The sequence below is a fragment of the Pristiophorus japonicus genome, chromosome 1, assembly GCF_044704955.1.
Source record: "Pristiophorus japonicus isolate sPriJap1 chromosome 1, sPriJap1.hap1, whole genome shotgun sequence".
Lineage (NCBI taxonomy): Eukaryota > Metazoa > Chordata > Chondrichthyes > Pristiophoridae > Pristiophorus > Pristiophorus japonicus.
Genome location: NC_091977.1, coordinates 106,174,781 through 106,189,980, shown reverse-complemented (window position 1 = coordinate 106,189,980; position 15,200 = coordinate 106,174,781). Strand labels below are relative to the sequence as shown.

Here is a 15,200-nt window from a genome sequence, read left to right as displayed (position 1 = left end):
AAATCTTGCCTACTGTAGTCACATTTTTAAGGAAGAAGAACTTGCATTTATATAATGCCTTTCACGGTATCCAAAAGTACTTCACAGCCACAGCCACTTTTGAAGTGCAGTTACTGTTGTAATGTAGGAAATGTGACAGCCACCTTTGTGAACAGTAGAGTCCCTCAAACAGCAATGAGATTAATGACCAGACAATCTGTTTTGGTAGTGTTGGTAAGGGATAAATATGGCCAGGACACCAGAAGAACTCACCTGCTCTTCTTCAAATAGTGCCGTGGGATCTTTTAGAAGGCAATCAGGGTCTCAATGCAACGTTTCATCTGAAAGATGGCACCTCCGACAGTACAATATTCCCTCAGTACTGCACGGAAATGTCATCCTAGATAATGATAAGGTCTCTGGAGTGCATCTTGAAACCACGACCTTTGGACTCAGAAACGATAGCGCTACCACTGAGCCAAGGTTGACACATTTTTGTGTCAACTTTTTCCTGTTATAATTTCCTAAGTTCATATTTATAATGGCAACTGCCTATGTAAACTTGTCACAATTATATTTTTACATGTAATTACATGCAGTCGTGGCATTGTAGCACCTGAGTTTAACATCTTGCAGCTTATCTATCTGCACTGCAAAGAAACTTCTATGCTTCAATCAACTCTACTCCTCTGTTTCCCAAAATAAATGTTGCTATTTAACTGTAAATAATTTTTAAAAATCAGAGTATTATATAAAATTAAGGACAGAATATATGACTTTAAAATGGGAAATGAATTACAGTTGAGTGCCCTGGTCTCCAAGATTACAACTGATTTTGTATTTTTAGACATAATGAACCCTAAAAGAATTAATTATTTCAATCATTATTGGTATCAATTTTGCAAGAAGTGTCAAGTATGTAGATAGAAAGTTTGATAGATTGTACTTGGTGGTTAAAATCCTTTGTCCTAAGGGGCCTTCTTAGCAATGGTTACTACCATTGACTAGCTTGCCATTTCAGAGCACATTACGAGTCAATGGCACATCAGCTTGGCTCAGCGGTAGTATTATTGTGACTGGGCAAGCCCTACTCTCAGTCTTTCAGTACATAATCTAAACTAACACTTCAGTGCCGTTCTGAAGGAGTAACTTGCATTGTTGGAAGTGCCACATTTCACATTAAACCAAGGCCCACCTGTCTGATCAGACCCCATGGGATTATTTGAAGAGCAGAAATGTCTTTACAGTGTCCCAGCCACCTAAAAGAAAAACAAATAAATTGGTCATGAATGTGTGCAAATTAGCTACTCCGTTTGGCTACATAAAAACAGTGACTAGTCATCAAAGTCATTGGCTGTAGAGCACTTCACAGATCCCAAGAATGTGAAAGGCACTATTTCTTTTCTTCATTCATATAGTGTGTATGTGCCAGTTTGATAGGTTCTCTTCCCTGAAAGACATTACTGAATGAATTGGATTTCTATGACAATCTGGCAGCTTTCATGGACATTTTGTTCTGATGCAAGCCTACAAATGACCAAATTTATGCAATTCAATTTCACAACTTGTCATGGTGGGATTTTTACTTACGACCTCTGAGTTACCACTACACTATCGTACCCATACTGAGAATACAGAGGGGTAAGTTTTTATCTTCACCGTCTGGGCCGTAATCTGCAGATTGTCTGCCCATTATATAACATGCCTGATTTTCATTCTGTTAAAATCAATGGAATGAAAATTGAGCAACTTCTACAACAGGCAGGCACTAGATTACCGGCCACTGGGTGGAGACAAAAGGTTACCCAACAGTCACCAATCCAGGCTGAAGAACGGAAAGGAAAGGCCTGGGAGCGAGTTAACTCTGTCAACTTACGTACTGCTGCATGGCATGAATAAATCAAATGGAACTTATAAGAATATTTTCATTATATAGCGTGGGGTGATGGTGGTTAGATTGACATTTTCTCAGTGCTAATGTATCTTCACATTTAGTTCAATTTCAAAAAAACACCTTTTGGTCCAATCTTTGCCAGAATGGAATGTAGTTGCACCATAACCTCTTCATTTGGAGGAGAATCTTTACTGGCACTAAATAGCAATTGAAGCAGAATCTGACTCCCTCCTTTGGAAACCAAAACACCACACCTGCGTCCTCCTGCTGGAAAACAAATCAGAATTATTTTTTTAAATGTGCACAAACATATCTGATGCAGTTTACAAACATTACCTAGACCAATGTCTTATTTTATGCATCAGGTGAATCTAGTTCTTAAGACATTGGTCTAGATTATATTGCAAAGTCACTTTTACAGAAAAATCGAATTATTATATCAACAATGTTATGTGAAAATCACCACAGGCAAAATATACCACCATCATGTTTAAAATGATGGAACATTCTATAAGCAATAAGAGTCTTAGATATTTTTTCCATATTGTCCATTTTCTTCACTAGTAAGTTAGATTTTCACCAGCAATATTAACTCCACGTTACCTGGGACACCAGCACATTTACAAACGGAAAGTAGAAAGGCCTGGTGATGTCAGGAGGTGGGGGCTACTAACATTGCAGTGAAGGTAAATTGTTAAGGAATAGTAGGAATAATTGTTCTCTGCTGTACCTTATATGGGAGTGATGACTGCTGATATAGAATGCAGAAGTGGGAAATTGTTGCATATCCCAAAATTGGCACCCTTCACCTGGTTAAGCATGAAAACATAGAGTCTATTCCTCTTAATTTAAAGTCCTTCATAAGAATTATCTGTTTATTTGATTTTTTTTCAAGCACAAAATGCCGCCCATGCTGTTCTATTCACATTGCTTAATTTCAAATTACTGGATCATTCAAATTTTTTGAAAGCAAATATTGAGTGAATTGGCGTAGATTCTAGTACAGGTGCAGCGTCGAGAATCTGGAGTTCCAGAATCTGGACCGATCCGTGGCAGGGTCGTCCGGAATCCGGACCCAATGACCCTGCCGACCCCGGGGCCCGGCCGCTGCCCGATCTTGGGCCTCGCCTCGCCGCCACTCACTCATCTCGCCCGCTGCTACCCTTACCTTGGGGCCTCCTTGCCGGCCCGCCCCAACACATCCCCGGTGAGGCCCGCCCAGCCACAACTTCCCTGGCAGGGCCCGCCTGGCTACCTTCTTGGCGGGGCCCGCCCGACGACAACTTCAATGGCGGGGTCCGCCCGACGACAACTTCAATGGCGGGGCCCGCCCGACGACAACTTCAATGGCGGGATCCGCCCGACGACAACTTCACTGGCGGGGTCCGCCCGACGACAACTTCACTGGCGGGGTCCGCCCGACGACAACTTCAATGGCGGGGCCCGCCCGACGACAACTTCACTGGCGGGGTCCGCCCGACGATAACTTCACTGACGGGGTCCGCCCGACGACAACTTCAATGGCGGGGTCCGCCCGACGACAACTTCAATGGCGGGGTCCGCCCGACGACAACTTCAATGGCGGGGCCCGCCCGACGACAACTTCAATGGCGGGGTCCGCCCGACGACAACTTCAATGGCGGGGCCCGCCCGACGACAACTTCAATGGCGGGGTCCGCCCGACTACCTCCTTGGCGGGACCCGCCTGACGACAACTTCCCTGGCAGGGCCCGCCCGAATACCTCCTCGGCAGGGGCCCGCCCGACGACAACTTCACTGGCGGGGCCCATCCGACGACTTCCTTGGCGAAGCCGGACGGTCTGACCAGCTCCTCGGCGGAAATCCACCCGCCCCTTTCTGATGTTCTGAAATCCGGAAATACCCGAACCTGGGCTCGGGTGTTTTCAGATTCGTGACGTCAGAAAGCAAATCGAAAGTCCGGAATCCGGAACGGCCTCAGTCCCGAGGGTTCTGGATTTTAGGCGCTGAACCTGTACTCAAATTGTTTAAATGGGGGGCAAAGTGAAAGTGTGACCAGATGTACAAAAAAATATGCAGAGGTCATTCTAAAACTAAAAATCCAGTATTGCAAAGTTTAATCAAATATTAGAGGGAATGTTGCCAAGTAGTTGCGATTGTGAGGATTTATGGGGACCGCATTCTGCTGGAGCTTGCCTTAGGGAGATGGAAAGCAATTTTCCAGAGTTTTTCCAGAATTGGCAAACAGTTTTCATCTTTTTTTCTTACCTCTCCAAAGGGGTTTGCATGATCTGGGGGATGGGTCAGTGGTTGGACTATATCTGATTGGGATGGACTTAATTGTCTTCCCCCGTCCCTCTTTTTGAATGTTCATATTTGCTTTTGCATTTGAAAAGTTTATAGAAAGGCAGTGTGAATGTTGTCTGGATACACTTAACACCGTATCTTATCTAAGCTTAGAAATTCTAAGTACCAAATCCCGGTACCAAATGAATAATTACCGACCTTGGAGGATCTTATTCATTCTTCAAATAATATGCATTCTCCATGCAAAATGGGACTAGAGCCTAGCTTGATGCGTTCTGGGGAAAGCATATGCTGAAGAAGACCCTCCCAAGTAGGTAATTATTTATTGGTCGTGTGTATTTGCCACACCAAATTTCTGATGGTCCCCTTGGAGGACAAGACACACCCAGCAGTTTATCTAGAATGTGTAATTAGACCTTATATGATGTGGATGTGGACGATCACATATGGCACCACCAATCTGCAATTCAATATTTTAATGTGTGTGTTCAGCATATGGTTTCCCAGAACATATCAAGCTAGGCTATAGTTCCATGTTGCATGGAGAATGCATATTATTTGAAGAATGAAGATCCTCCCAGTTAAGTAATTAAATAGGAAAGCATGGTGCACAATGCAGACCACAACTGCAACACCGTTGGGTACTGTGCATTGCACAGTTCTGGTTTACTGCATGCATGCGCAGAAGGCCACAAAGGTGTTTGTGCAAATAATCACAGCGATCATATAAAGTCCCTAGACTTGCACCATTGTGGCTGTTCATTTTGACCAGAAGCTAAATTCTAATTAATTAACCACTTAAAAGTAATTTCCCCTCTCCAAACTATACAAATGCATGGCAGGCAGGTGATTTGTGGAGTTTCCTTATCGCCCCAAAAACAAAGACCAAACTAGGTACCAAACCTTTCTTCTCCATTTGCATCTTGTATGCACTATGGATACAGACCAAAGTAGTACAGATTTAGAGGGAGGAGAAGACTATTTTCATGGAGCCTACAACTAGCGGTCAGGACAGATCTGCCAGAAGTGATGCCGTGTGCTGCAGTTAGATCTAAACAGTAATGCTCGGTAAATGTGAGAGAATTGCTGCATGTGACAACCTTGCATATGTTATCAACGGGAATTCAATCGAGAAATATCCCAGAAGCACCTATGAAATATTTAGAATGACCGATAGCCCATTCCTGGGCTTCTTCTCTACAAGGTGGTTGCACAGTAGGATGTACTAAATCATCCATTTAGTTATTCTCTGCGTAATCATAAGTTTTCCTTGGGTCCTTACAACCATAAGAAATGACAGCCTGAAATTGTTCCATGTAAGAGACATAACTTACAAAGCTGAGGGCATGTGCATACTAGAAATAATGTTCCACTTTTGACTTGTGTGCTGCCAGAAAACAAAACAAAACATAACTATTTATTGACCCAAATGAAACTGGGAAATGCCCTTAGCTGAAAGCTCCAGGGAAGCTCCAAGAACCACCCGGTCAGAATGTTAAATGAAATATGGCTGATCGACAATAAAGAATTGTAATTCACTAACTCTGTGAGCCAAAATTACCACAGACAGTTTTTGCCATGTAACAAACTTAAACTCAAGTTCAATGAAATTTGAAAAATGGGTATGTTAATTATGTGATGAATAACCAATAAGGACATAACTGGGCACAATTTCCAAATAGCATGCACAAAATAAAAAGAAAATGAGTGATCCCCTAACTATTTAAATGCAAGCAGGTTAAGAAAGACTGAAATAGCCATAATACGAACTCAAACAGAATTGGGTTTCAAATGAATGTTGAACAAATGCTGAATATAGTCCACAATATGCAGGCCATCATCTGAGATAGGACTGACTGACTTGGTAGAACATTATTGAAACGTTTCCATTTTGTGTTATAAACCCTAGAAGTGGATGTCCTGTATAGTATTTTAAAGTCTTAGGCACATGTTTACACAGTCATATTGATCCAACCATAGGGGCACTTAGACTCTTGACACAAATGAGACACTCTCTCGGGGCTAAGTGTAAAATTCCAATTTGTGCTTTAGCATCTTGTGTGCTAATACTCTCGTTTTGCTGGTTGCATGGCTTTCAAATGAGCATAGCTTTGGTCGCTGATGTTACCATACAAACTAAAGCATATAGCTGTCCTTTTGTATGCTTGTTCTGAAAGAGACAATCTAGTAAAATATTTTCTGGAGGTTCATCACATGCTGCTAACACCTGAGGCTCCGAACAAACCTGAAAAATAAACTCAAAAACCCAGACAAACCAGATTAAATAGCAATGTTTTAACACACTGTCTGTCATAGAAACATAGAAAATAGGTGCAGGAGTAGGCCATTCGGCCCTTCTAGCCTGCACCGCCATTCAATGAGTTCATGGCTGAACATTCAACTTCAGTACCCCATTCCTGCTTTCTCGCCATACCCCTTGATCCCCCTAGTAGTAAGGACCTCATCTAACTCCTTTTTGAATATATTTAGTGAATTGGCCTCAACAACTTTCTGTGGTAGAGAATTCCACAGGTTCACCACTCTCTGGGTGAAGAAGTTCCTCCGCATCTCGGTCCTAAATGGCTTACCCCTTATCCTTAGACTGTGACCTCTGGTTCTGGACTTCCCCAACATTGGGAACATTCTTCCTGCATCTAACCTGTCTAACCCCGTCAGAATTTTAAATGTTTCTATGAGGTCCCCTCTCATTCTTCTGAACTCCAGTGAATACAAGCCCAGTTGATCCAGTCTTTCTTGATAGGTCAGTCCCGCCATCCCGGGAATCAGTCTGGTGAACCTTCGCTGCACTCCCTCAATAGCAAGAATGTCCTTCCTCTGGTTAGGAGACCAAAACTGTACACAATACTCCAGGTGTGGCCTCACCAATGCCCTGTACAACTGAAGCAACACCTCCCTGCCCCTGTACTCAAATCCCCTTGCTATGAAGGCCAACATGCCATTTGCTTTTTTAACCGCCTGCTGCACCTGCATGCCAACCTTCAATGACTGATGTACCACGACACCCAGGTCTCTTTGCACCTCCCCTTTTCCTAATCTGTCACCATTCAGATAATAGTCTGTCTCTCTGTTTTTACCACCAAAGTGGATAACCTCACATTTATCCACTTTATACTTCATCTGCCATGCATTTGCCCACTCACCTAACCTATCCAAGTCGCTCTGCAGCCTCACAGCATCCTCCTCGCAGCTCACACTGCCACCCAACTTAGTGTCATCCGCAAATTTGGAGATACTACATTTAATCCCCTCATCTAAATCATTAATGTACAGTGTAAACAGCTGGGGCCCCAGCACAGAACCTTGCGGTACCCCACTAGTCACTGCCTGCCATTCTGAAAAGTACCCATTTACTCCTAGTCTGTGCTTCCTGTCTGACAACCAGTTCTCAATCCATGTCAGCACACTACCCCCAATCCCATGTGCTCTAACTTTGCACATCAATCTCTTGTGTGGGACCTTGTCGATCGCCTTCTGAAAGTCCAAATATACCACATCAACTGGTTCTCCCTTGTCCACTCTACAGGAAACATCCTCAAAAAATTCCAGAAGATTTGTCAAGCATGATTTCCCTTTCACAAATCCATGCTGACTTGGACCTATCATGTCACCTCTTTCCAGATGCACTGCTATGACATCCTTAATAATTGATTCCATCATTTTACCCACTACCGATGTCAGGCTGACCGGTCTATAATTCCCTGTTTTCTCTCTCCCTCCTTTTTTAAAAAGTGGGGTTACATTGGCTACCCTCCACTCTATAGGAACTGATCCAGAGTCAATGGAATGTTGGAAAATGACTGTCAATGCATCCACTATTTCTAAGGCCACCTCCTTAAGTACTCTGGGATGCAGTCCATCAGGCCCTGGGGATTTATCGGCCTTCAATCCCATCAATTTCCCCAACACAATTTCCCGGCTAATAAGGATTTCCCTCAGTTCCTCCTCCTTACTAGACCCCCCGACCCCTTTTATAACCGGAAGGTTGTTTGTGTCCTCCTTCGTGAATACCGAACCAAAGTACTTGTTCAATTGGTCTGCCATTTCTTTGTTCCCCGTTATGACTTCCCCTGATTCTGACTGCAGGGGACCTACATTTGTCTTTACTAACCTTTTTCTCTTTACATATCTATAGAAAGTTTTGCAATCTGTCTTAATGTTCCCTGCAAGCTTCTTCTCATACTCCATTTTCCCTGCCCTAATCAAACCCTTTGTCCTCCTCTGCTGAGTTCTAAATTTCTCCCAGTCCCCAGGTTCGCTGCTATTTCTGGCCAATTTGTATGCCACTTCCTTGGCTTTAATACTATCCCTGATTTCCCTTGATAGCCACGGTTGAGCCACCTTCCCTTTTTTATTTTTATGCCAGACAGGAATGTACAATTGTTGTACTTCATCCATGCGGTCTCTAAATGTCTGCCATTGCCCATCCACAGTCAACCCCTTAAGTATCATTCGCCAATCCATCCCAGCCAATTCACGCCTCATACCTTCAAAGTTAGCCTTCTTTAAGTTCTGGACCATGGTCTCTGAATTAACTGTTTCATTCTCCATCCTAATGCAGAATTCCACCATATTATGGTCACACTTCCCCAAGGGACCTCGCACAACGAGATTGCTAATTAATCTGTCTAAACTAACTAATCTGTAGAGAGGCAGGAGGCATTTTCCTCAAAACAATGGTAATGAGAGATCTGGCACAAGAAGCAAAGAACCTCAGACATGGGGGCAAAATGAACTGATGCAATAGCACAGGTGCTGGTTTCGATGTGACATTGAAGTAGGAGACCACTCGACGCACTCCTATCTGCAAAATTGTGATGACACTTTCATGTGTTTAGTGTGTAGTTTCCCAAGAACCTACCAAACCAAGCTATTTTTTCACAGGAATGGAATGCTTTTCACTACATCAGATTAATTACCACATAAATTAGACAGAGAATAAAACTTGATCATCTCTGCCCTTATTAATAATAATAATCTTTAATCTCAGTTTCAGAAGAACAAATCTACTGATGATTGCCAATTATATCAAACTATAAGCAGCACAATGGTCTTGGGCCCACTAAGAATTCAGCTAAAACTGCCCAGCATTATTCCACCCAGTGCATCCAGTATATGAAGGCAACCCAGAGATCACCTCAAACTGGAAGTAAATCCACACCTCACTAGTTCACCTTTACAAAGTGTATAATTGTCAACATATCAAAATGATTTAATTTATGCTTAAATAAATATCACATTTGTGAATTAAAAAATGCTAAAGGAATTTTTTGATATGATGCTTTGTATTTGGCATTTGGAAAAAAGAGATTACATTTTATTCAATCCTATTAAAAGGGCTGATTATCTTCATCATCAAAGGCAGTCCCTCGGAGTCGAGGAAGACTTGCTTCCACTCTTAAAATGAGTTCTCAGGTGACTGAGGAGTCCAATGCGGGAATTACAATCTCTATCACAGGTGGGGCAGACCGTGGTTGAAGGGTGGGTGGGAATTCTGGGTTGACACAAGCTCCTTTCGCTGTCTACGCTTGGTTTCTGTTTGTTCTCAGAGATGGGACTCGAGGTGCTCAGCGCCCTCCCGAATGCTCTTCCTCCATTTTGGCCGGTCGTGGGCCAGGGATTCCCAGGAGTCGATGGGGAGGTGCACTTTATCAAGGAGGCTTTGAGGGTGTTCTTGAAGCGTTTCCTCTGCCCAATTGGGGTTCGTTTGCCATGTCGAAGCTCCGCATAGAGCATTTGCGTTGGGAGTCTCGTGTTGGGCATGCGGATGATGTGGCCCGCCCAACGGAGCTGATCGAATGTGGTCAGTGCTTCGATGCTGGGGATATTAGCCTGAGCGAGAACACAAGACATTGATGCGTCTAATCTGCCAATGGATTTGCAGGATCTTGCGGAGGCAGCGCTGATGGTACTTCTCCAGCGTTTTGAGGTGTCTGCTGTATATAGTCCACATCACTGAGCCATATAGGAGGGCGGGTATCACAACTGCCCTGTAGACTGTAAGCTTGGTGCCGGATTGGAGGTCCTGGTCTTCAAACACTCACTTCCTCAAGCGACCGAAGGCTGCGCTGGTGAACTGGAGGCAGTGTTGGACCTCGTCATCAATGTCTGCTCTTGTTGACAGTAGGCTCCCGAGGTATGGAAAATGGTCCTCGTTGTCCAAGGCCTCGTTGTGGATTTTGATAATCGGGGGGAGCAGTGCTGTGTGGTGGGGTCAGGTTGATAGAGGACCTTTGTCTTATGGATGATTAGCGTAAGGCCCATGGTCTCGTATGCCTCGGTGAAGGAGTTGATGATGGCTTGGAGTTCGGCATCCGAGTGTGCGCAGATGCAAGTGTGAACCGTGAGAGATTATAAGAACATAAGAAATAGGAGCAGGATTAGGCCATTTGGCCCCTCGAGCCTGCTCCGTCATTCAATAAGTTCATGGCTGATCTGATCATGGACTCAATTCCACTTCCCTGCCTGCTCCTCATAACCCTTTACTCCCTTATCGCTCAAAAATCTATCCATCTCTGCCTTAAATATATTCAAAGACCCAGCCTCCACAGCTCTCTGGGGCAGAGAATTCCATAGGTTCACAACCCTCAAAGAAGAAATTCCTCCTCATCTCAGTTTTAATGGGCGGTCTCTTATTCTGACACTATGCCCCCTAGTTTTAGTTTTCCCTATGTGGAAATATCCTTTCTGCATCCACCTTGTCGAGCCCCCTCATTATCTTATTTGTTTTGATAAGATCACCTCTAATTCTTCAGAACTCCAATGTGTATAGGCCCAATCTATCTTCATAAGTCAACCCCCTCATCTCCGGAATCAACCTTGTGATCCGAAGTGGAGCGACCTCCTCCATTTCGGTTGCCCTCAAAAGTTTGTCAGCATCCTCCATATGCTCCTCGATGACATGCAAACCATGACCCTCACCAATGGATTCACCACAGACCCATCCACGTTTGGACTGGGGTCAAGCTTCATCATTGCACTAACACTCTTTTCGATCTTCCTTGCTGCAATACTTTATCTCACCCTTAGCAAGCTCCCCGCTGGAGTGGTGCTAAATTATAGAACAAATGAGAATCTGTTCAATCTCCGCTGCCTCCAGGTCAGATCCAAGGTCGTCCCATCCTCTGTCACATCTTACAACTCTGATGAAGGATCCAAACCCAAAGCATTAATCGGTCAGTTCTCTTTTCATTAGCTTTTAGATCAGCTATGTACATCCTGCATCCTCTGGTTTTCATTGAGCTGTGTTACTTATTTTGAGGCATAGTTATGTTAGGAAATGCAGACTGTAGTTTGTGGACTGGAAGTATCACCTGCTTTCCCAGCAAGGTTTACCAGAACAGCTCACAGGCAGGTCTTAAGTCATGGGCTCTATTAATTTCAAAAGAACCTCTGCAGGACACAATGTGCTTAATATTAGTGAGATGGTGGATTAGCTATGCAGCGAGGGAGGCCTGACCTTGTGAGCCCCTTCACAGTTAAGAAAATTGACATTTGTCACAAAAACTAATCAAGATTTCTCCATTAGGTTTCCCCCAGTATAAAAAAGGAATCTGCTTTGATTTAAAAAGGCGACCCCACCTTCATCTCTAAATGAAGAAGGGAGATTTATTAGTAAAGATGTTACTTTTAGTATATAATTGCTATTCATTTGTGGGTGATTTTTTTTTTAAGTTGATTAAGGAAGCTCACAGCATTGTGTTTTTCAGGTTATGAATTGATTGTTTTCAATCACCAGGTGACATGTGCCTGCTATATGGAGACTCGGAAATGCTCCTGAACTTGAAATGTTTTAAATAAGTCTTACCTAGCAGGACAAGTATGAAAAAAAGCTGAAATGTTATTTTATCTGGGATACATATTGTTCATGCCATGCTTGCCAGTATAGTGTTTACACTTAAATTAAGGTGTGAATAAGCGAGGTAGGCTGAAGTATAAATATTGCAACAAAACTTATGAACACTGTAAATCTATAATCTATATTCTAGTATAATTATTTGTTGACAAATAAGCTTTATGCGTTTATAAAATTTCAACTAAACATCTACGAAACATGGAGGGGGGGGGGGCGGAGAAATTTGGTTGCTCCTCTTCTCGTGGCGTTGATCGAAGCGGAACGGTACTTTTAACGCCCTGAAAAAGTTTGCACCTCCTGCTCAGAAATTTGTCAGAATCGGTCGAACAGCTGACAGTGGCGCTAAATCAGCCGTTGCACACCAGAGCTCGGGGGACGCTAACGAAAATGCCGGCGCTAAATTTAACCATGTCATTGTGCATGGCCGAACTCCGATTCAGATCCCAGGAAAAGCCGAGTCTTAAAGATGCAGCATAGTAAGGCACCGATTAAAGTTTTCAAAATCACGTTTTCTCAAACTGAACTCTTATTTCTTTCTGCCGCTGCAAATTCAGAGGTTCATCACCGTGCTGCTGTGTGTAAACGTTGCACTGACATGACCTTGGAGGGAAACGCTTCCTCATCCCTTTAATGACACCAGTTAATGACTCGGCAAGTCTGTTCCGACAGTTTTTCTAGACACTGTTCTTGGCGGCCGCTAAATGAGATGGCCGCACCTAACTTTCCAACCGGGGCATAAGCGTGGACGTTGCACCAGGAATACGCCATGATCGGAGAGATCGTCAGCAGCCAGGCACTACTGGTTTGCGTCCCCTTTAAACCTCAAATGAATTTTCAGTCGGGGCGCTAAACGATGCTGAAAATCCAGCCCAGGAACATTTAAACAGTGGTTTGTGTATTTAAACTTTTTGTGCTGAGTGGCAGAATGAAGCACATGTGTGGATTTTGAAAACCCGTATTATTAATAATTTTAAGTTGCTTTTATTGCCCCATACTCATCATTCTTGATCATCTATTCTATATCCGAGCATAGGGCATATATAGAAAGGTCAGAGGAGAAGTGAAAAAGAAAATAAGAGTGGCAAAGAGAGGGTATGAGAACAGAATGGCAGCTAACATAAAAGGTCATTCAAAAGTCTTCTATAAATAGTAAAAGGGCAGTAAGAGCAGGGTGGGACTGATTGGGGACCAAAAAGGAGACCTATGCATGGAAGCAGAGGCACTAAATGAGTACTTTGCATCTGTCTTCACCAAGGAAGAGGATGCTGCCATAGACAGTGAAGGAGGAGGTGGTGGTGGTGACACTTGATAGGATAATAATTGATAGAGACTGGCTGTACTTAAAGTAGCTAAATTACCAGGACCAGATGGGATGCATCCTAGGATGCTGAGGGAATTGAGGGTGGAAATCATGGAACTACTAGCCATAATATTCCAATCCATCATAAATACGGGGGTGGTGCCAGAGGACTGGAGACTTGCAAATGTTACACCATTGTTCAAAAAAGGGTGGAAAGATAAACCCAGCAACTACAGGCCAGTCGGTTTAACCTCGGTAGTGGGAAGCTTTAAAAAACAATGATTAGGGACAAAATTAACAGTCACTTGGACAAGCGTGAATTAATTAAGGAAAGCCAGCATGGATTCGTGTTTAACTAACTTGATCGAGTTTTTGGATGAGGTAACAGAGAGGATTGATGAGGGCAATGCAGTTGACATGGTGTACATAGATTTCCAAAAGGCTATCAACAAAGTGCCACATAATAGGTTTGCCAGCAAAGTTGAAGCCCATGGAATAAAAGGGACAGTGGCAGCCTGGATACGAAATTGGCTAAGTGATAGTAGTGGTGAACGGTAGTTTTTCTGACTGGAGGAAGGTATACATTGGTGTTCCCCAAGGGTTGGTACTAAGACCACTGCTTTTCTTGATATATATTAATGGTTTGGACGTGGGTGTACAGGGCATAATTTCAAAATTTGCAGATGACACAAAACTTGGAAGTATAGTGAACAGTGAGGAGGATAGTGATAGATTTCAAGATGACATAGATCTTGAAGGTAGAATGGGCGGACACGTGGCTGATGAAATTTAACACAGAAAAGTGGGAAGTGATACATTCTGGTAGAAAGAACGACGAGAGGAAATATAAATTAAAGGGTACAATCCTAAAGGGGGTGCATGAACAGAGAGATCTAGGGGTAGCTGTGCACAAAGTGCTGAAGGTGGCAGGGCAGGTTGAGAAAGCAGTTAAAAAAGCTTACAAGATCCTGGGCTTCATGAATAGAGGTATAGAGTACAAAAGCGTGGAAATGATGATGAACCTGAATAAAACACTGGTACGGCCTCAACTGGAGTATTGTGTCTAATTCTGGGCACTGCACTTTAAGAAGGATGTGAAGGCCTTAGAGAGGATGCAATAAAGATTTATGAGAATGATTGCAGGTATGAGGGACTTCAGTTACGTTGATAGATGGGAGAAGCTGGGATTGTTCTCTTTAGAGCAGAGAAGAGTGAGAGGAGATTTATTGGAGATGTTCAAAATCACCATTGGCAGAACAGTCGAGAACCAGAGGACACAGATTGGCCAAAGAACCAAAGGCGACATGAGAAAAAACTTTTTCACACAGCGAGTGGTTAGGATCTGGAATGCACTACCTGAAAGGGTGGCAGAGGCAGACTCAATCACGGCCTTCAAAAGAGAGTAGGATAAGAACGTGAAAGAAAAACATTTGCAGCGTTATGGGGAAAGGGCGGGGGAATAGGACTAGCTGAAGTGCTCTTGCAGAGAGTCGGCATGGGCTCGACGGGCCGAATGGCTTTCTTCCGTGCTGTAATCATTCTTTGATTCTTTTATCCAAGCCTCCACCCAGCACCTCCCAATATGTCTCTGTGACTAAAGAACTTGAACCTGCATCCCTGCACTAAACACAGGTTTCATTACATAGAAACATAGAAAGTAGGTGCAAGAGTAGGCCATTCGGCCCTTCGAGCCTGCACCACTATTCAATATGATCATGGCTGATCATGCAACTTCAGTACCCCATTCCTGCTTTCTCTCCATGATCCCTTTAGCCGTAAGGGCCACATCTAACTCACTTTTGAATATATCTAAAGAATTGGCCTCAACAACTTTCTGTGGTAGAGAATTCCACAGGTTCACAATTCTC

General features: G+C 43.4%; 1 protein-coding gene across 11 annotated transcripts in view; it reads right to left on the bottom strand.

The window, feature by feature from the left end:
• The window catches only part of agtpbp1 (ATP/GTP binding carboxypeptidase 1), a 492,848-nt gene that overhangs the window by 307,905 nt on the left and 169,743 nt on the right, over window positions 1–15,200 (bottom strand). For 10 of the 11 annotated variants that reach the window (XM_070882177.1, XM_070882142.1, XM_070882161.1 and 7 more), the window contains one exon: window positions 1,994–2,140. In XM_070882177.1, coding sequence (XP_070738278.1) covers window positions 1,994–2,140 — 147 coding nt within the window. Of the gene's footprint in view, window positions 1–1,174; window positions 1,241–1,993; window positions 2,141–15,200 lie in introns of those variants that run through there. The other variant, XM_070882214.1, reaches the window with a different exon arrangement.